The following is a 23,433-nucleotide window of genomic DNA, read 5'->3' as shown; positions in this document are numbered from 1 at the left end:
GACTTCTTGAATAGATGTAATGACTTCTTGAATAGATATTATTAGGGCGTCTGGATAACTCCTTGTATCCAGATGCCCTAATAATATACTACTGACATCAAATATTTGACAATTGTATAACTAACTTAATTATATTTTTAATTTTTGACATTTAAGTTGTAATAAATTTTAATTGAATTGTAATTTTAAGACATTGTACGCCTGATTTGAGTAAGAATTGTAGATCTAATCACTTGTAAGTAACACCTGTATTTTACCAATTCGTACAATAAATGTTTCTGATTTCTGATTATTAATGTGTTCTATGAAGAAAAACATGTGTGTGATCATGTTCTATAGTTTATTTCACAAAGCATAAATACGATGACTTTTTTTAAAAATAATTTTGGCTTGAATACAAGTCCTTTGAGCCATGTCTTCGTTTAATTATGTTTCTGTAAATTTGGCCGCCATAAAGAGGATAAGCAATTTGAGGCGGGGTGCTTGGATTGACTCGGGATTCCTTAGAACGGGCCGATACGGGTATTTTTGTTCGAGATTCGTATAATTTCGCGTTTGAATCTTCGATTAAGGCACAATAGCACTATCCTATTCCACTTTAAACTAGATTTCACAAAATAATTGAAAGTCAAAATAAAAACGACACTTTTCCCTCCAAAAGGCCCAGAGCGAATCCTACGGTGACGTTTGAGATTTGAAGTTTCTAGGATGTAGAGACGCAACAAAATAAGAAGGATTCGATTATTATGTTATTAAGTTACTACAAAGCATAAAATTAACAGCGACGAAACGAAATTTGAATAATTAATCCAAAACTCTTCTGAAAAACTGAAAACTTAAGAAATCGACGTTTAGACAAGGTGTATGCACTCGTATTGAAGCGAGATACATAATAGCCAAATCGATTTATCGATTCTATGCTGTCAATCTCTACGAAAAAATATTCCGTTTTACCCATTGACTTACATGGACAATTTACATTACATTTACAATTATATGGACGTCGGGACCGCGCTAAAAAGTGTCCGAACTTATAGGGCGTTAAAATCGTATACAGAGCGTCATTCACACTTTAGTCTTCGTTTGTTCGACTGACAGCGAAGCAAGCAAACTTAGACAGTACTGCGATGACATTACAATTTAAATTCAACGTTTTAGCTGTTTCATATTCCTTTACATGTCACATGTCACACAGGTTGACTTGGGACATTTTTTTCGTGGTTTTTGTATTAGATCCGTCGTCCATTTATTTGTAAGTCAATGGTTTTACCCATCAAGTACTTAATTGGGTAATTTATATTTATCTATTATTTTTATAAATATAGTATGTTTTTGGTATATTACAACTGTTAAACACGTTGCCTAGCAGGACGATGTAAAATAAAAACTCTTATATTTTTAAACGATTACGTATCACTTTATTTTTTTACACAAGTGTACACTTTTGCGTCACAACATAGACTGAACTCAGAAAACTTAATGCTATTTTTGGTGGTGGCATCCCACTTTACCATCGCCATTTTAAAATTTACTATTTGTTTTTGTAAGCTGGTTGAGATATTAATTAAAAATATTATGAATGCAACGTAAAAATTTGAAATGACACAGTTCCCATCATATGTGAAATGGAGTATAGTATTCCGTCGCCTAATCTATGAAAGTTTTTTTGTTGAACAAGTCGTGCGCCTGATGGTAAGCTACATGTCTGTCCATAACAGTTACAGTGCAACTCAGAGCTTTAAATGCATTGACTTACAATTATATGGACGTCGGGTCCGCGCTAAAAAGTGTCCGCACTTGTAAGGCGCTAAAATTGTATACATAGCGCTAAACTCCGCTTTAGTCTTCATTTGTTCGACTGACAGCGCGATACTGCGATGACATTACAATTTAAATTTCGAATAGGTTGACTTGGGACATTTTTTTCGTGGTTTTTGTATTAGACCCGTCGTCCGTTTATTTGTAAGTCAATGTTTAAATGGCAAAGATCTGAGAGGCACTACCACTGCGCCCGTTACCCTGACACATAAGTTGACAAGGTCCATGTGCCTGTAATTTCTCCAGCACCCTTACACTTCAAAACCGGAACACAGTAATGCTGACATTACTGCTTGGCGGCAGAAATAAGAAAGGCGGCAGTACTACCCTTAACGAACTGTTTCACAAGGAGCTCTATTGGTATTAACTCCTATATATATATTTTCTGCAATATCAATTTATCACAGTCTACACTAATCTACTTCCAGACGTAAATCACTTGCAAAATAAGAAGAGCATTTGCGAAAATCGCGACTATTATTAGTAGGTGAAGTGGCGATCTCAAATCTGGTATATCTGGTATACAAAGTGGTTCAATAACCTATACCTACATCGTTTTTATAAAGAAATTTTATCATCACAATCGTAATTTTACACTCATATAAAATGGTCGTAGAATTACCATACGTGTATAAAGTATCACTAACTTGTAAATGCAGAGAGATGCTTTCAAAAGCAAAGCTCAAAGTTCAAATTAAATTGTCCAATCGCCAGCAATAATAAATTGGTAGCACAGCAATCTTAATTAATACATACTGATAAATTCTAAACTAATATACAAAATAAAGCTTCTGCATCATAATCGACAGCAAAAATAAATTGGACACAAGTTACATCAACGCTTAGAATTCTACACACATTATTATTGAGAGAATTTGATGAATCACAAGATACCAATGTTGTTACAATCGATCGCTTCGATATATTTGTAAATTCAAGTCGGTTAGAATCACATGACAGGTGTTTAAACGATGTTATCAAAATAAACATTATATTTGTACTTTCGCTATTGACTATTGGGAACTGTGACAATTATAACTTATTTATATAAAAAACCAACCTCAAAATTTTGTGGAATTACATTTGCCACGTTTCATTGAAATCGGTTTACGAGAAATGGGTAAAATTTAATAAATTTATCAGCGGATTCATCAACGAATTTGCCACCCATTAGATGTGGAATGTTTTCTTCAAATTAGAAAGGGTCCATTATATGTATATGTTCTAATTTATTTGAAGCACAATGCAGCGTTACCGCGCAGGCGTCGCAACGCCGATGCAACACATCGTGTGCATTGCTCTTACACAATGCGATCTGTTCGTGTGACGCTCGCGCTTTATGAGATGTCATTACAGAGGTGCACTTACTTGCACGCGTGCAGCGTGCATGTAGCGTACGTGTAACGTCCGTGCAGCGGGCGCGCCGCACACATGCAATGCATTCGTGGCGCATTTGCCAGATCTGTACCCACCCTAATGCCTATAAAATATGCATAATGGACGGAAGTCTTGGCATATGCCTATTTACCTAAAGCTAACAAAAGAAAAATTCAACAAGTATTGGCTGTGTGGTTTTAAACCTTTCCCTTGTCCGTAACGGGAAAAAAAACAACATTGGTATTCTTGTTGTAATCAGATTGTAAATGTCCAAAATATAGCAAATAGTTTCAAACAAGGTATAATAGTCTGCCTCGTTTATTTGTAAGTTGGTAGTCTTGATGAAAGTCAAAACCGAATGCCACCAAAGCAGTAGCCAAGGGTCAGACAGGGTAAGTGCACGACCTCTCCGTTTACGGAACACTTCTAACTGTACACCGCTACTAACAGTATGATAATTAGTTCCATTTACCTCACTAATAATGTTGAAATCGAAGTAAATTGCAATACACGATAACATTTCAATTTGGTCGGAGAAATGGTCCATAATGACGTCATTAGAAAAAACAAGCATTTTTGTAATAACGTCATGAACTTCACATGTTCGTCACATCGCTTGGTAAATATCATGACAAAAAAGGAAAAAATGTCATTGGATTTCCATGGTATATCCAATAAAGTCAATTGGACAGATGGAAATAAAATAAACCTTCATTTTATTATTATGATTCCTATACTAACTTGAAAAGGCGCTGTTGATAATAATTATATATATATATCTTGGATTAATAATTATATATATACATATATATCTTGGAATCCTTGTGAGTACAGAAATGATTTCGATTTTAGTTAATTAATAATTTTTCGTATATTGCGCCCATCGGTTCTTTCTTTTTTCTTTATCCTTGCGGGAAGGCAAAGTTCTCTAGACCGACCGCCTAGTCTCAGTTACACGGAGGTACACAGCGCAGAAAACACGAGTATCTTTCATAACATTGACCCTCGCAAGTCATCATGTCTATGAATAGGCGAATGATCGGACACAGAGCGGTTGTACTTAAAAAAGGACTGTAGTAATAACGAATTAATAACCTATTTGAAAAATTAAGGATTATTGCCAGAAAATTACTCAAGAAGGTGGTAACAATGATATTGACATTTATATAATACACATTGTAAACATCTTTTTAAAAACTGGCACCTTATACATCCGAGACAAAACTTCTCTAAATTGGTTCTGAATATTCTGGATAGTTTTAATGAGAGAGTTTTATTACCAATTTTTATTCCCGTCTACCACTAATAAAACTGCAATCATTAATAGCGGACATAGCTAAGTTTAAGTCTATTTGCATCGAGTTGTGAATTTCTTAATTAGAAGCTAATTGGTGGCGACTAGAGATTTATTTCTTTATTTATTACATATTATATTACATATTTGTAACGATAGGTAAGTAATAAACTGATAATATGACCCCTCGTAGTAAGGGCATGGTAACATCAGCGGAGAGGGTCTCAGGCTGTTACTTTGTAAGTACATAAGACAAAATTATATTTTGTTTCATTATTACTTACATTTAGAATTACACACTTCTTTTCACTAGATTTACGAATAGAAATATAAAACCCAGTGACACTGTAAACTGATTCCACTGGCCGTGTGTTCGAGGGTACGCCCATCACAGGATTGTTACTTATTCGGTTCCCAGAGACCAAATATTTGCAGTTCTGAATAATAGGTCTTATTAAAGCGATTATGATCAACTTCCGTGATTACGTTTATAACTGAAGTTTTGCTAAAACTTGTAACTGTTTTTAGTTGAAAATGAATTGTGACTGACAAAAACATTAATTAGTGGATTCGCACATGGAATTTTTAATCTTAGCCGACTTCAGAAAAACGAGAAGGATCTCAATTAGACAGTATTTATTTTGTTTTTGTGTATCAATGTTACGCGATTTAGTGTGACGTTTGTGAACCGATTTCTATGATTATTTGTGGAATTTCCTGCCTGCAGAGTTGTTCCCTGAAAGGTATAACTTGAGCATTTTCAAGGCAATAGCGAATAGGCATCCCAAATGTGCACTTATTTATTTTCATAAATAAAAACTGCAAGATCGAACACTCAGAAAAAATTCCTTCGATCCGGTCGGATTCGAACCGACGTCTTCTTGCATACCGTGCCAGACGCTATACCAAGTAAGCCACGGAACGAACCAACGGACCTCACGAATTCTTCTATGTGCTTGCGTCGTGACTTTGTACTTGGTCTTTCATAGATTTCTCATAGATGGCGCTACGACTAAAAAGTCGTTGAATTTTTTCTGAGTGTTCGATTTTTGTATTAATAATTATAACAAACTAGTGGAGTAATTTCACAAAAAATAATTGAATATCAATTCAATAAAAATTTAATTAAAAACTGCAAAAGTTAAACGGGCCACTACCGTGGACTTTTGTCTTCCAACAGTAGTAATACACCTACGTTTCAGGTTCGGTGGCCGTGTCCTTCAGGTTTTTATGATTTAAAGCTCTGAGTTGCATTGCAACAAGACACGATTTGCTCGTCTCATCACTTCACACAGACATCATCAAGAAAAATATGGTTCACAGCCTTTCGAAAACGAAAACCCTGTAATTTAACATAGTCCCAATCTATTAAATCTTGAAATATAGGTTATCCCTTTGTATCTTAATACAGAAAACTATTTACGACTCAATGACTTCGTACAATACATGTTCTTTAACCTCAGCTTCCTGTCAAAGGACAAGTCAATCCAACATAATTTGTGCGAGACAAAGGCTTACCTTGGATATTGCGTGGGAGTTACGTTAGTGGCCCTACATGGCTTAAGGCCTTAGCTTTACATATGTTGCTTGTTTGTATTTATTTTGATGATTGTAAAACGTGTAAACCGATGGAATCACACGATTTAATTCCACCTTCCCCTTTCCATCATCGCGGACCTGACGTGGCTTCTACCCCTGTATTGTGGATATTATATAGAATTCCCTGTCTGTAGAATTATTCCCTGAACGAACATAACTTGGGCCTTCTAAGGCGAGAGTGAATAGGCATTTTTAAGTCTGCACGAGCCATCGTCGACTTCATAGTCACTTTGAGAGATAGACAGTGGGTTGAAACCCAACGAACCCGCCCAGGTTTTAACCCATTTCTATCCAAAATCATGGGCGGAAACGGCGAATATAATTCCATACCTATTACAAATTTTGATGTAGAAAATCGTTTTTAGACGAAAAAGAGACGACTGGATACAGTATCCACCTAGCAATCCTGTGAATTCTTACGACTAAGGATGCACATTACGATTCCATTCTTATGAAGATCGATTCGAGTGTATACGATTGAACGATTTTTTGTATCGAATTATTTCAATGTGATTTTCAAGCAAATCGATTAAATACAAAGGCAAATTGAATCGTCTAAATCAGAAAACAATAAACATTCTGTAACAATATCACAAAACTAGATTTGCAACAAATATTTATTTGTAAATAGTTTTTGCCCTCGATTTCGAACATTAACATTAAAATCTAATATTTCTGCCACCAAGCAGTAATGTCAGCATTACTGTGTTCCAGTTTTGAAGGGTAAGGGTAGTGGTGAAATTACAGGCACATAGGACTTGTCTTATGACTGAACTACTACTACTTGACTCAGATCTTTGCGATTTGAAGCTATGAGTGGCACTGCAACTGTTTTGGACAGGCGTGTAGCTTACTGTAGTGCCTCCACTATGTTTGCTAAGGCTCGTACAGATTGCTTTTATTCAGTTACACGTACGCATTATGCCTCACTCCTGACTTGGCTACGAGGCAGCACGAATGGCATCCTTAGCACCCTTGCCGCCAGATGGGACTCTCCGAGGCGCTGGGTGCAGCTGCAAACGGCTCCAAGCCGGTAGCTGCACCTCGAGACTTTCTAGAGGGGAATCTCATTAATAAATATTAAAACGTACTTTCCCAGTAGTCACTAACACAAATTTTTAAGTTTTTAAGTTATTTTGTTACTAGCACTATGGATTTATAGTCCGAAATAAATTATTATTATTATTATTATTATTATTATTAGTATCAGGGTTCATCACGACTTATTCGTCCCGTCACAAGATATAATAAAAAAAACTGAACGGTTTTTAATACGATTTAAGCCATTTACAGTTAACAATGCTCCGTGCTTGCCCATCTTCATTAGAGAGAGAGGGGTCAAATGCGCTAAGTTCTTATAAAAATAATAATAATAAAAGGTCCTCAAACTGCCAGTGTACCTAAAACTAAAACCTCATACAGAGGAGGCTCCTACTTAATAGTGCAACGTACTTTCTCAATGTTAGTTAGGATTTACAAACCTCTATTGTGTTTGACTAAATGACGATCGCGGTGACCTAACGGTTTGTACTGTGGGCGCTGGACGTGGAGGTCCCGGGTTCGATTCCCGGTAGCACCGTATATTAGCAGTAGAGCTCCTTGTGAAAGACTTCGACCAGGGAAGTACTGCCACCTTACCTATTTGTGCCGCCAAGCAGTAATGGTTACATTATTGCGTTCCGATTTCGAAGGTGTTGGTCAACTTATGTCTCAGGTTGAAGGGCGCAATGGCAGTGGCCCTTCGATCTTCGCGTTTTAAGGCTCTGAGTGGCACTGCAACTGTTATGGACAGGCGTGTCACTTACCACCAGGCCCACGTCTTGTTCGTCCCGTCACCTTGGTATTATACGAGTATATAAAAAAACATCAAATTAGGAAATGAACTTTTTAAAATTGGTTCTCGTCTAGATGTTCTGGGAAGTGTCCCAGAATGAAATCCGTTGCCCTGATATTCATAATATAGGGTATTCCCATCGAGTATATAACCAGAAATAGAGACGAAATCAGGGCCATATATTCCTGGTAACACAACGATACAGCTCTTATAAATCTCGTTTGCACTGAAATATAGACTGGCCAACTACTGACCTATGTGTACGTCTCCGTATATTCCAAAAAATATTCTGTATTTATTGTAATAAAGATAATATCTCTAACAATGCCATACTTTCTATTCGGTGGTGTGGGAAAAACAGTAAAACATCTAATTACAAAATAAATGCAATCACATTTCATCGGTAATTAAATATTAAATATGTAATTTTGCAATTATCGTCCATTATAGCAAAGCTCAAGTTAACTGGTCGATTTGAAGTGAAACAGTTGACGACACACATTGACGACATCCGTCAATTATTTCGAACTCGGGCTAGCCAATCAGAGCGCAGTTGTCACAGTCGTGATATGGCAGAATAGTTTTCAAACAAATTGAATGACATTTCGTCTCTGTTTCTGGTTATACTCGATGGGTATTCCCTAGTTTGAGACCAGGTAATGGAAGTGGTTACCTGGCACATTAAATATGAACAATGTTTTTCGAATCCCTTATTCATTGAGCTATGCGTTAATCCATTCCATAAACGGAATCCAATCAATGGGCAGTTACTTAACTCCAACAATAGCTGACAATGGCCGCGATGACCATAATGGTTGGCCCAAATGGCCAGAAAATGGCGGGAAACGATAACGTGGCGTAATGTAATGACCACGATGATTTGTTTGCTCATAGCTTCGGGGTAAATTAGAGAGTCTAGACTTTAACGTTTGTTATAGAGGTTAATAGTGAACGAAATGTTTGGTGTGCTAAGTGTGACTATAAATAAATAGATAGAAGGGAATAATGATTTACGAACCAATCATGAGGAAAGAAATTCACAAATCCCTACTGCGTAGCATGTGCTACGTTAGTGGGAATTTGTGGAATAAAATTTAAGATTTTTAGTGGCGATTTGTGAAGCAAACCGGCCCTATTTAAACGTAGTGACATGTAAAGGAATATGAAAAAGCTAAAACGTTGAATTTAAATAGTAATGTCATCGCAGTACTGTCTAATTTTGCTTGCTTCGCTGTCAGTCGAACAAACGAAGACTAAAGCGTGAATGACGCTCTGTATACGATTTTAACGCCTTATAAGTTCGGACACTTTTTAGCGCGGACCCGACGTCCATATAATTGTAAGTCAATGGGCCCGAAGCTCTAATTTCCAACAGTTTCATTGAAGAATTTTAATATAAGTTGAACTTTAGTAGCAGTAGAGCACCTTGTGAAAGAGTTCGTCCAGGGAAGTACTGCCACCTTACCTATTTCTGCCACCAAGCAGTAATGTGAGCATTACTGCGTTAGGGTGCTGGTAAAATTATAAGCATGGCGGGGACTTTTCAACAAAATATAACTTCGTGACTGACGCTGAAGCCGTGCCCCTCAAATCCTTGCGATTTAAACCTCATTGCTATGGACAGGTGTGTCGCTTACCACCAGGCGCACGACTTGTTCGTCCCGTTAATTGATATTATATAAAATCTTCGCGCCCTATGTTCTTTTGAATCAATTTCAGCGCTCAATAATTGCAGTGCCACACACTTTAAACCACAAAGATCTGATGGTCACTGGCACTTCGCCCGTCACACTGAGACATAAGTTGATTAGTCCCATGTCCCTGTAATTTCACCAGCACCCTTACTCTTCAAAACCAGAAGGCAGTATTTCCCTGAACAAATACTTTCACAAGGAGCTCTACTGCTACAGAAGATACTGGAAGGACTACGCCCAGAACAGGGAAAAGTTTGCTCAGAATTGTAAACAAGCCTATTTTGGACGTAATTCACTACACTACGATATGTAAACTAAGTAAAAAGGTATCGAAGCGTAACAAAGCCTTGTCCCTAACGCGACAAACAGTAAAATCAGCTGTTAGCAAGGCCCATTGCATATACGCCTGCACTGTTTATTGTTTCACTTTCCCCGCATTTGCAGTTTTCTAGTTTGTTAATGAATAGTCAAGTTATTCAATTGTTTAGGTTCAGAGTTATAAAAACTAATGCGTTCTTTTCATGGTTGAATGTCACTGGTGCATAATGGGCTAGTATACTGAACAGGCGTTAACAGATGGTTTTTATTACAGATGAACTACAAAGTTTTTGAGTAACGAAATTCCAAAGTAACAAAGGACCAGAACGCCCTTGCCTCTGAATTTCAATATTTATTTATTTATGTATTTATTTAATTAAACTTTTTTGCACAATATAATATAGTACTAATGCCATATGACATTTTCTGCCAGTCAACCATTGGGTCGAACAGAAAAGACAAAATAGCATAAGACTTAAACCTCCTCCACTACCATCAGTCTCTTCATATATTATTTATATGGTATATAATAAATATAGTATAATATAAACATACTAAATATAGTATAATATAAACATACTAAATATATGTATGTCATAAACATACACAGTATATATAAAATTCCTATCTTTGCATGATCTAAACAAATAAAGTTGAAATACAGAAGGTGGTCAACGTCTTCTTGAGAATTACATAGCAGGTTTACTGACAAATCAGTCACGCATACGTGGTAATTATTGGTGAACAGTCTTTTTTGAGAGATCATGGCTTAGCACATCTAGTAGGTCACAAACTTAGGTATGAGGTAAACAAAATCAAATTACGCGCAAAAATTTTTTATAACACAGAGTGCATCGACCTGTCCTGCATACATACATACTACCTATATAAAAGCTTTCGACATGTTACATAACATTGAATCTTCTTAATAATTGAATTAAAAGGCCACATGTTCAAAACAAAAGAAGATCTAATGCCGTCTATTATGACGACGAAAACATGTTGCCCTTCGTAAAGATTTGTATATTGTTTCTTACGAGCGTGACAATAAATGGAGAAAGGGCTGACTTACAAGAACAGATTACTCAAGTGTGAAAGTAGGTTTAAAAAGTATGTGAATTACTTTTCCACGCCATTCAGTTTAGAAGTGGTATTATTTTTGAAGAAGAAACAAAAGAAGAGAATAACATACTGGTAAAATATTTTTTTTTATGTCATAATGACCTACTACACTCATAGGTTTCTCACAGGCGGCAAAAAAGCCGTTTAGACCTAAATCAGAGATGCTTCAACGAGCACAAAGAAATTCGTAAAGTCTGCTACCTCGGTCCGTAGCTCAGTGGGGAGAGCGATAGCCCCGGGTTGTCAAAAAAGTTCCTGGTTGGAACGTGCTACTTTTTCGGCCAGAAGGACTCGAGTCCGGTTGCATTGAAGACATTTTTCTTTTCGTTTGTTCGATTTTTGTATCAATAACATACTAATGTTAATTTATATGGACGCAGAGAGATCCATGAGGAAAGATATCTAAAATACTGACCAACGTTCCCACAATGTAAGGCTATAAGTTAAGCAGGCTAGCTGCCAGCTTACAGCTTAGAAGATTGGCTGAATCAGCGGAAATGTGTCACCATATTCCAGACGACTCAGATACTCACAGTAATATACTCATAGAGTATCTGTCGGATCGGACGCGAGTCGACGACGCAATGCCATTACTGTGGGAGGGACCAGGCTTCCGCCGAATCCGAGCGGAAGATCTTGGTTACCCGGATCGAGCGAGATCTGTCTCCGCCAGCCATTGTAACGGCGGTACTGGAGGATCAAGAGTCACAAGAGAAAGTGCTCTCCTTCTGTGAAGCGGTAATGCTCCAGAAGGAGATTGGTATGGTATATTTGAAGATCCGGAAGAATGTTATTATTGTTCATGTTGTTGCTAGACGATGTTAATTGTTCAAAATATGAAGCGAGTGGAATTCTGCTCATAGCTGAATAAGAGTAGCTTTTCACGTTTAAGATTCAACTTCCTAAATTATGAAGAAGATCGGTTAATTGCCCAGGGGATCATTGGATGCAATATTTTCATACATTATAATGAAAATATTGCATCCAAATTTATGTTTATACATCTGTTCTATATATGACTTATAAAATATCTAGAGAAGTGCATTTTTCACTGAAACTGAGGGCATACTTGCTAGGGCCTGAAGCATATTTAGTGCATTCTAAAGTACATTGGGCGTTTAGCGCTTTTTCCATTACAGTTTGCTGGGTCTTCAGAGATTAAAAAAGGTCAATCCACTTACCGTCATAAGAATCCGGGATATACAAAGGTTTGCCAACCAGTTTCCCCTTCTTTCCCGAAAGCGGCACCGCTTCCACTCTCCTATGGGCTTCGAGAACCCTATATAACAACACTGGTCTCTCTTCCCCTTCAAACTTAACCACTCTTGGCAGAGAAAATTTGTCGACAAACTCCTTTACAGTCATCACTTCACTACAGTCATCCTCTGGTTCTACAGACCCGTTTCTTCTTCCCAATAAAAAGTTATCCGCCCACTCTGGTGCATTCGGTCTCCTCTCCGGATAGTCAGGTCTCCTTTCACTACTCCTAGGCTTGTATCTTGGTGGTCTATCCCTTCTTACTAACGCTTCGTTTGCTTCTGCCAGCCATCTAGTTACTAATCGTTCTCTTTCAACGTCTAAGTAGCGTGGTTTAGAAGCATCGCAAGCGAAGCGCGCAGCGTCGAAGCAGTATTGAGGAGGTGGAGGTCGAATTCGGGGAGGGTAGAAGCGAGGAGGGTAGGGATGGGGATGTGGTGGATGAGGGGCGTAGGCCGGTGGGGTCCGCGGCCCCGAGCCCTCAACAGACGCCGTGCGGAACATGTCAGGGTTGCAATGACATCTGCAACAAGAAAATAAACCGTTTAATTAAAATATTCCTAGCTCATTCCGCTACAACACAAATAGTAACGACATGGTTCAAACACACGACAGTTTTACCATAGCATCTACAATGAGACAAGTATGATAACTCTATACAAACGTTAAACTGCCTCCGTGGCCTAACTGTTATCATGCTGATTCGCCACACATAGACCTCGGGTTCGGGAGAAATATTTGTATGTTCTGCATTTATTTATCTCGTGAGTTTGAGTGTAGTTGTGGTTGTCTATGTGCATACATGGTACCATAGATATTGAATGGTGCCCGCTTTTTTTGTAACGATTTCGATGACTTTCTTTTTGTGTAACAGGAGGTAACTCAGTAATAGTCCATTCGAATTTAAAGAAAATATTCTACCTTTAATGGCGGCACTTCACAAGGCTCTGTACTCGATATTGGGTATTTGTTGTACTTGGGAAAACATTTGACACACGTACAGACAAACGTACAGACACTGAGAAATATGACCGTCTACACATGGAGCCAAATAAGGAATTAAAATAATGAATATGACCATAGCGGGTTACTTACATAACGGTTTACTTGCGTTTTTGTCTATTTGACTCTTTTGATGTGCGTCAAGAAATCTACCAATGCGCGGTAATGCTTGTTCGTGTTTGCTGTATTTGTCGAATAGGCAAACAAGACGAATACTTTGTCACACACGCCAATCTACACATGGTGATTATTTGCCAAATATATTAAATATTTGTGTAGTGTAAGTTACGTTATTTACTTATATTTGCTTTTTTTATAATATCAAGTGACGGGACGAACAAGTCGTGCGCGTAATGGTAAACTTCACGCCTGTCCATAACAGTTGTAGTGCCACTCAGAGCTGTACATTGCAAAGATTCAGATCACACTGGGACACTGCCACTGCACCCGTCACCTTGAGGCATAAGTTGACAAGTCCCATGTGCCTGTAATTTCACAAGCACCCTTACCCTTCCAAATAGGAACGCAGTAATGCTAACATTACTGCTTGGCAGCAGAAATAGGTAAGTCTACTGCTGTTAATAATATTATTTGATATATTACCATCGTTATATTACCATACAGGTGATAAATTAGGAGTTGAATCCGGTTTATTGGATTACACCCATTTTCCATTAATAGATTTCAATAAAACTTGGCAAATAGATCCACAAACTTTTGAGGTCAGTTTTTTTATACAAAATTCTAAATATTTACCTATGATTTTTGTACACTAAAGTACCGGCACGCTATGATGGCCGCTTTGACGTTTGTCCGCTCATCAAGTTTCGTATTAATTCATAACTACGTTAAAGGAGCTAATTGCTGGATATTGTTGTCCATAGTGACGTCAAGTAAAATTTATTGATGTGTAATTTTGGGATACAACTCGGCATTTGTTTATCGAAATTCGAAATTTAAAAAAATGAAATATAATACGATCGTCACTTATAGGATCGCTGTCCAGCACAACTTCTACCTCCGGCAAACTCGCGTCAAAGCTCAATGCAAAACAAAGCAGTTTCGAATTGACGATATATTAAGTTAACATTTTTATTTTCATTTTATTAAAACTTTTTAATCAGCTACCCCTTTCAATACTAGTTATAAATCTAAAAACTTATAAATGTGACTCGCATTTGATTATATTTTTTTCATTAATGAATTGAGATTTCACCTCACTATTGTAATCTGTCAAAACGGTCATCATAGCGTGCCGGTTCTGTAATGCTATGACCTACAATACAAAGCAGTAGCTCTAAAATATATTTCAAGAAATTCAAATATAGTTTCAAATGTTTTGAGTTTCTTCTGCATTTAAGCCACTTAAGGTCACAGACCTTATACCAATGAGGATGTGTAAATAAATAACAGTAATCGTCCATATAACTATTATGGATTAAATGCTTTACGATCGCTCTTCATTGAGATTAACTTTTTATATGGAGAGCTCGACTATTATAAAAGACATTAGGAGGTCAATCTCCTTATACGAAAATTGAAATATTAACGTTTGAATGAATAATTAGATATCGTAATAGGCAGAGTATACACTTCGAGTAATATACATAGAGCGGATGACACCTACCCATGTTAATACAAATTCAAATTCAAAATTTTTATTTCGAGGCATGTTCATAGTATGTTAGTTACAAAACCTTATAAGCTATGTTAATATGAGAAATTATTATTAAATACATCTAAAACAAAAATGAAAAACACCGATACACCGAATTATACAATAAGCTCCTGGAACTCAGTGTACTCTGACTTCCAGTGCTTCCAAATAGCACAAGCAGGATACCAAATTAAATTCACACGGCTGTTGGATTCACCACACACACGACGCATCAGGGAGGCATCGAGACCTGCAGCTGGGCGAGCTCGTCCTCATTAAAGACGAGAGCCTGCAACCGTTACACTGGCGTATGGGCCGGGTCAGCAAGATGTACCCCGGCCCTGACGGCATCCCTCGGGTGGCAGACATAGCCACATCCCGGGGCATCATCCGGCGGGCGCTCAACAGGATCTGCCCCCTGCCATCTACACAAGACTCTTGAAGACTGGTCTTCAAGGGCCCGGAGTATGTTTACGCCGTAACACCGGCCCGCGGGCGCGGTATGAAGGAGGGCGCGGGGCGAGGAAGCCCCTGCGCCGGCACTGCTACTGGCCAGAGCGGCGCGTACGGACGCGCGCGCATTTTCATATACAACTTTACATAAGTGATATTCTATATTTTTATTAAGAGTCTTTATTACAAGTTTACAGTACAAATAACCCCCTTTCATTTATAATGCTGTAAAGCTTAAACATAAGAAGCGTCTTGCGTATTATCGAACTGAAGCTGTGTTTATATGTATATTATATTACTAGAAGGCGATTGTAGCAGTAAAGCTCCTTGTTAACGAGCTCGTTTAGGGAAGTACTGAATATTTCTGTAACCTTACCTATTTCTGCCGTCAAGCAGTAATGTAAGTGTTACTCCTTTTGGTTTGGTAGAGTGAGGGTGCTGGTGAAATTACAGGCACTTTCTTCTCCTTATCGCGTCGATATTTCTTTGTTTTTAGAACTATATTGACTCTGAATAGTACGTTGCTACCATGACTGCGTTGTCCGTGGCCGCGTAGAGATCTTCCCTAGTGCCCCTGTGTGTGGGCACACGCCCTTTGCGTCCTAATACCTGTAATTAGAACGCAAGGGGCACAACAGTAACAGTAATGCTGCATGGGCTGTCTTGCGGCACCGCAGTCACATTGGGTTTGAGTAGTATCCCTGTAACCCCATTTACATATCTTGTCTCTGCAGCGTCCTGCCTGAGTATGAAGACGATTTAAGGACTTCCATACGGGTCACCGCAGATCGCAACCTGGTGGTTGCTCTTGAGGTATAATGAAACCATGGTGGAGGGTTTTTCGGTTTCCACAATGCACACCTAGTGACAGATGGGTGGACACTCGTAGCCTTTGTGGTATTTGTCAACTTATGTCTAGCGCCCATTGACTTACAAATAAATGGACGACGGGTCTAATACAAAAACCACGAAAAATGTCATCGCAGTATCGCGCTGTCCGTAGAACAAATGAAGACTAAAGCGGAGTGTCGCGCTCTGTATACGATTTTAGCGCCTTACAAGTGCGGACACTTTTTAGCGCGGACCCGACGTCCATATAATTGTAAGTCAATGCTAGCGCCCCTCTGATCTTTGCGATTTAAAGCTCTGAGCGACTTATGGATGGGTGTTGCTTACCACCATACACGACCTTGAACGTCCCGTCACTTGGCATTAAAAAATAAAAACCTCTCTGGAAAATAACGAATGATAAAAATAAAAGCAAAAAAATTATAACGGGTACAAGGCCTACCGCTTAATTGAGGTTTCTGAGGTAACTGTGCGGTGCGGGAGGAGCAGAGGAGGAGAGTTTGGCACTAAACGGGTCACTACCACGAATTTTTGTCATTCAAGTACACAGAAGTTGTATAATAAACGTTTAGTATAAAGTTTTTGTTTCTGTGTAGTTTAAACTGTGTTGGTTCAATTCATAAATTGAACTTTAAATAGGCATTTAATTTGAGCTTTATTTGGTTGTATTAATGGGCAACAATTGTAAAATGTATTGTTAGATTTATGTTGTATTTTATGGCAACACATTCTACTCAAAACTCTGTTCCATACAAGTGTGCATCGCTAAATGTATAAAAAATTAAGTTTCTAGCCTGCGTTTTTTTAGCTTAAATCCATGAGTCGCTGGTTCATATCCGAGTCGAAGGATCACTCACTTGTTTATATATTTTTGAAACACAGCGATGCACACTTGTATGGAACAGAGTGAATTTTAAAATTTTTAATATCAACAGGAATCTTACAATTGAAGCGTATAACATTGTACCCTAAATGAATTTACTCTAAAACTTTATTCCTCGTATTAATGTTAAGTCTGTCACTATTTTCCATAAATATTCTTCTAAACATAAATTACATTGACATAAATGTACTGAGACATAAGAAATACGTTAGTGATATAGAGTTCGCAGGTGTTATCAGCGAAATGCCGTTGTCTGTACAAAGTATGCATGACAATACAATACAGTTCAAGTAATATGGCATTAACCTTCTTACTCTATATATGCAATAAAAAACACTTTGTAGAAGAAAAAAACTAAAATCGATTAAGTTTTTTTTATAATAAGTCGATGTCCTCACTAATCAGCCTTCGATCAGTAGAGCCAATTCTAATCAAATCTTCAACAATGAAATATATATCTTAAAGATATAGATTTAGAGTTCAAAATTACAAAACGTACTTACAACAATTATAACTCAGCAGGTTGTTTAAAGCAACTTACTAACGTGAGTCATAAAATAAATTCTTGAAATAAATATTTGTGCTTACAAATTATTTAACAGCAAATATTAATTTGTCAAACTTTAAGTTGATAAAAACTGAAATAAAATTAGGAATTCTTATAGTATTTTTTCTTAATACAATATATGTAATTGGAATTTTTTCAACAGCAAATTGTAATTTTGTCGATGAGGGCTATAAAATGAGGTAAGGCAGTTCGCACCATCTTTTTTCTTATGTCGATAATTTGACGTAACGCTATAGAGATTTTTGCAGTTTATTAGTTAAAAGGAGTATCCCAAGCCGTACCGTGCGCCTATTACTCATTTCGTAGTTTAATAACCTATGGGATGTCAATTATAATAAAATATTCCCAATCAAGTATTCTTCTAGAACAAAATGATACATTTCTTTGCGATACCGTACATTTATCTCCACACAAATTTAATTCAAAGAGTATTCCATAGCATTTCAGTTTATTTGAAAAGAGCAATCCCTAGAGTTTCTTGCTCGTTCCTCTCAGAGAAGTCAGTGTAGTGAACGAGCAGTAGCTTAAATGTGGCGTTTTCAAGTGTAAATTTATTTTACCTTTGAAATATATGATTATTTGACTTTGACTATATGAATAATAAGGACGAACAATTCGTGCGCCTGGTGGTAAGCGACACGCCTGTCCATAACAGTTGCAGTGCCATTCAGGGCTTTAAATTGCAATGATCTTACGGGCTCGTCACCCTAAGACATAAAGTCCCAAGTGCCTGTAATTTCACCAGTACCCTTCTAAACTTGAACGCAGTAATGCTCTTGGTAATGCTGTTTGGCGGCAGAAATAGGTAAGGTGGCAGTACTTCCCTGGACGAAGACTTGCACAAGGAGCTCTACTGCTACTAAGTCCAAAAAAAAAAAAATTTGAATTTTTTTCGCAATCGCATCGGATGTAGTGCGCTAAGAACTGGATAAAATATGAATATGTCTAATTAAACGTTAAAATTTTTTAACTAATTTCGTTAGTAGAAAGTTTAACATGTTTCCGGAAAAGTTGTCATTTTGCAGATGCGGCCTTAGCAAAAATCTAGACATATAAAGGTTTACCAACTAATATTTCCAAGTGTTCACAACAGCTGCCAACCTGTTACGTCAACTAAGCGCAGCTTTGATTAGCAATTAATTGTACGCCGATAATATTAGAGGACTTGTTCAATCAGGTCTATCGTGTGAACCTAAGTGGTATGGTAGGTTCTAACAGAGATGTAGAGCTGTTTTATATATTGAACAACTTCATAAGTGTCTTCATACTTCTTTAACGCAATTCTAGTCTGAATGACGGCGTTCGTGGTTCTCTGCAGGATTAATGTAGATACTCCACTGGATAATAAGTAACGAGGCTATTTTTTCGAAACTAAATCACTTCCCTGGACGAACTCTTTCACAAGCATATCTTCTGATACTATATTTATTAATCTATTGTGTTTTTATAAATATAATTTTTTATATCATTCGACCACGGAGGCAGATAATTGAAACAAAGATCGAACAAGCAGATAGAAAAATGTCTTTGATTAGACTGGACTCAAACCGGCGTCTGTTGCCTCAATGTGGCTACCCCTTACACCAACTGAGCTACACACAGGTACGTGAATGGAAGAGAGTAAATTATTATTATTATTATTATTATTATTATTATTATTATTTTGGGCACTTTACAGGTCCCATTGTCACGTCTGACTGAGATGTTAAAATCACCAACCAGTTATTTCTAACATTAATGCAAACCACCCTATTATACTTTTCACTGTAATTAATAAAGTTATTAACTATTATTACAAACGTCGCACCCTTGATGTAATAAGGCCACATCTGCGAAATGACAACTTTTCAGGAGAAAGGTTTAAAGATTCTGATTCTACGAAAGAAGCTAGTCAATAACTGTGTTATTGTTTAAGTAGGAGAGTATCAAATTTGCCTTCGGACCGGTTATACCATTGAATTATACCATTAATGGTATAAGTGCACTACTTTTTTTCCATTTATACCATTGGATTATAAATAATATATGTACAGCTGGGATAAACTGGTGCCACCTATACCATTACTGGTATAATTCAATGGTATAACTGGTCCGAACGCAAAAATTTCACATATCGATACCTCCGATGCACTCTAACTTAAATTTTTGATCATTTTCTGTTTTTAACGTAAACAGGCTTATTTTATTTTCTAATATTATGCTCCCCGAATTTTGTGAAAAAAAAATAAAGAAACAAAAAACAAAACATAAACTTTTTTATTTATTTTTGTTTTTGATATTGCTAGATCCTGATGTGACTACATACATAATAAAATTGTGAAACTATTATAAGATTATGAACTGTATCCGAAATAAGTGAATATTGATTTGATTTGATAAACAGAGATTATTTACAGCACAAAAAAAATGCGTACGGGCAATGTGTGGTTTAGGACCACGAGAATCTTGTAGATCGTTATTTAAGTATCTTAACATCTTGCCGCTGCCTTGTATGTATGTGTGTATGTATGTAAGTACATCTTTGAAGTATCCAATTTTGTAAAAAATAATAATAAACTTTTTTAAAAAACGCGAGACATTCACAATATAAATGTAAGGGGTCCAGACAGATTAGTTTGTATTAGTTATACTAAACTAAGTTACTACCAGAAACAGTGTGGGGCCATGTGTGTGAGGATATATAATGCTTTACCCTCTGATACAAAAATGATAAATAATAATCTTCTATTTAAACGTCAGCTGATGTCATGGCTAAGAGAAAAAAAAATTTCTATTCAATTAATGACTTCTTTACATATAATTGTCAATAAATTTGACCACTTAACTTACTTGATAAGAAATGTATTTATATTTTTTGACATCTTTATGACATGGCAATAACTTACTATTATAATATATTATCCTTATGCATGATAGGACTTACTTTAGAATTGTTTAGCTGCCAATATGTTGACATTCATAGATTTGCATGCCGATAGCGGTAAAATATGAGTACTGTTTTATTATGTATACTTGTACCACCTATTGTAAACCATATTTTAAGCAAATAAATATCATTCATTCATTCATTCAAAAAATTAAGTTAAGTTAAGTAAGACTTTCGCGTGATTAATTGTTTTTCACGTTTTATTATATCATGAGAATTTAGATAATTAGCAGAAAAATAACAACATTGAGTCGCAAAGGTAGAATATCGATCCTGGCATGATATATTTCTCCTAACCTAATTAGGCAGCTTCGTTTATTGTCCAAAAATTTTATAGTTTGAGACCAAAACCTACTAGGTTTGATTGTTCAAAAAAGCTAAAACCTAACTAGGCTAAAAAGTCGTTTAAAACCTAATACAAGGATCCGGAACAACCACATAGAAAAATTCATGAGGTCCGCTGGTTCGCTTAGTTGGCATAAGTTTATAGCACGGTTTGCTAGGAGACGTCTGTTCGAGTCCGGCCGAATGGAAGGTATATTTTCAAGTTTATCTTTGTATTAATTACAAGCTAAAACGAATCATTTTTTTATACCAACGCACTCTATGAACATACTAGTATACAAGTGTTCTCCAGACAGAAGTCCTAGGGCCATTATAGTTAATTATCTATGTTGAAAGATTGCGGTATTTAGATTTCGTATATTTTCTTTGAGTTTTGCAAACCGTCTCTGATTGCAGATTTCTCGCGATATTATTGTTTTCTTTACCGTTAAATCAACACATAAACATAATGTTATCTGCACAATACATTCAGAAAGGCTCGAAAGAATGATTGTGTTGAATGAAGCAAATTGCTTTAAAGTTGCGCGCGCAACTCTCACACTATAATAAGTACACATAGTCAAACATCAATCTAAACAAAATGTCAATTTTAAACCGATTCGAAAAAAGGAAGAGTTTCTCAACTCGACTATTCTTTTCTGTGATTTTTTCCCTCAGTGCAGGACGCCTGTAAATTTATTATTACTTAAAAAAGAAAAAAGTTTAAAACTAAAAAACATGTTTATGATAGTTACGAAATGTTTATTGATAAAAATAACTAAAATTGTTTAATGAAAGAAAAACTGTTAAAAAAGAACCAATCTTGTCAAAGTCTGGTGTTCGCCGTCTGGTTGGCTGGCTTTTTGTACTTTTCGCATTCACGCCATTAAAAAAAAATATTCTTACGTGTGTACGTAACAATAAATTACATTGTAAAAAGCGGAACACTTTTGAAGTACTTTGGGGACAGCGGGAAACGAATCCTAAAAGCGGGACTTATGGTCACGATAAGTGTGTTGCACTAATACTCAGACATTTGTGAACTGATTCTGTTTTTTTAAAGGGGTTAACCTCAGCTATGGTCCCATTCAAATTTGAAGAACATATTCCTCTGTACTAACATTTGGAAACGGGAATAAACGCGTTCACATACTAACAGGTATTTTTCACACCTACCTACTTTCCCGACGTTTCGGCCAGATTGCACTGACCGTGGTCACGGGCTGACTGGTGATGCGGTGTTTGCGTCGGGAAACTAGGTAGGTGTGAAAAATATTCTGTTCGTAAGTGCATGCGTTTATACCCGTTTCCAAATGTTAGAACATATTCCATCCCTAAGTGTAGCAAATTACAAAAGGAGGTAGTCTTCCGAAGGACATTGCTATAATACATACTTACATTTACTAGCAGTAGAGCTCTTAGGGAAAGAGTGCGTCCTGGGAAATAATGCCAGCATACCTATTTCTACCGGGAAGCACTGCGAGCTTTACTGCTATGTCCCGGTTTTGAAGGGTAAGGGTGCTGTACATCAAATTTATGTTTCAGGGTGACGGGCGCAGTCACTGAGTCCATCCAGATCCTTGCTATTTAAAGCTTTCAGAACTGTTATGGGTAGGCGTGTTGCTTGCCATCAAACGCACGACTTATTCGTCCCGTCACCTGATATCATGAAGAAAAAGGAAATCCTGGCTGCTTTTTGAGATAGTTGATCAGCATTCCGCAGCAAATGCTGCGTCGGAATCCTAAGGCTTTCATTATTACGACAACATGGTTAGAAAGAAAGAAAGAAAAGTAATTTATTCAGCACAATACACGTGGAGTACAATATTAATAATTAGTATTAAAAGTGTATTATTGCACTGAAAAGGACCCAACTCAGCTAATACTGCGGCAGGGCCACAGCGCTGGTTTTCAGTGGACCCTTTTCGAAAATGCCGATTAAAAGAAATAAAAATATATAAATAAAATACAAACAAACGTGGACGCGAGTTAAATAAAAACTTAAACATGAAACAATAAAATTAAATAGGAAACATAACATAACACAAATTTCAGCTAATGTCCCAACAAAGATTCACTCTGCTTTTTCTTTTTAATTTTGTATTTTGGAGGCGCATTACACAAATAAAATTGTTCCAGACGTGTTTTGTAAATTTAGAATGTGCTCTTTGAGTTGACATTTGAACGCATAAATGGATTGGGTTAAGTCTTTTAGTAACACTGAACGTCCGTCAGTATTATTTTTATGATGACAAGTGACGAATTAAAAACAAGTCATGCGCATGACGGTAAGTAATATCCTTGTTCATAGCAGTTGTAGTGCCACTCAGAGCTTTAAAGATCTGAAAAGCATTGCCACTGTGCCTGTCACCCTGAGACATAAGTTTAAAGTTCCACGTGTAGGCAGTTGGAACTTTCACTAGTACTCTTACCCTTTAAAACCGAAACGCAGTAATGT

The 23,433-nt window shown here is 36.9% G+C and overlaps 1 protein-coding gene across 2 annotated transcripts in view; it reads right to left on the bottom strand.

Moving 5' to 3' along the window:
- Nucleotides 1–23,433, bottom strand: part of LOC113239872 — a 123,963-nt gene that overhangs the window by 35,379 nt on the left and 65,151 nt on the right. Inside the window, exon 2 of one of the 2 annotated variants that reach the window (XM_026477033.1) lies at nt 12,238–12,836. In XM_026477033.1, coding sequence (XP_026332818.1) covers nt 12,238–12,817 — 580 coding nt within the window. In that variant the 5' untranslated portion in view covers nt 12,818–12,836. Of the gene's footprint in view, nt 1–12,097; nt 12,837–23,433 lie in introns of those variants that run through there. The other variant, XM_026477032.1, reaches the window with a different exon arrangement.

Source organism: Hyposmocoma kahamanoa, unplaced genomic scaffold, assembly GCF_003589595.1.
Source record: "Hyposmocoma kahamanoa isolate Upper Pololo Valley unplaced genomic scaffold, ASM358959v1 116, whole genome shotgun sequence".
NCBI lineage: Eukaryota > Metazoa > Arthropoda > Insecta > Lepidoptera > Cosmopterigidae > Hyposmocoma > Hyposmocoma kahamanoa.
The sequence above is the reverse complement of the archived record's forward strand: the minus strand, read 5'-3'. Positions and strand labels throughout refer to the sequence as shown.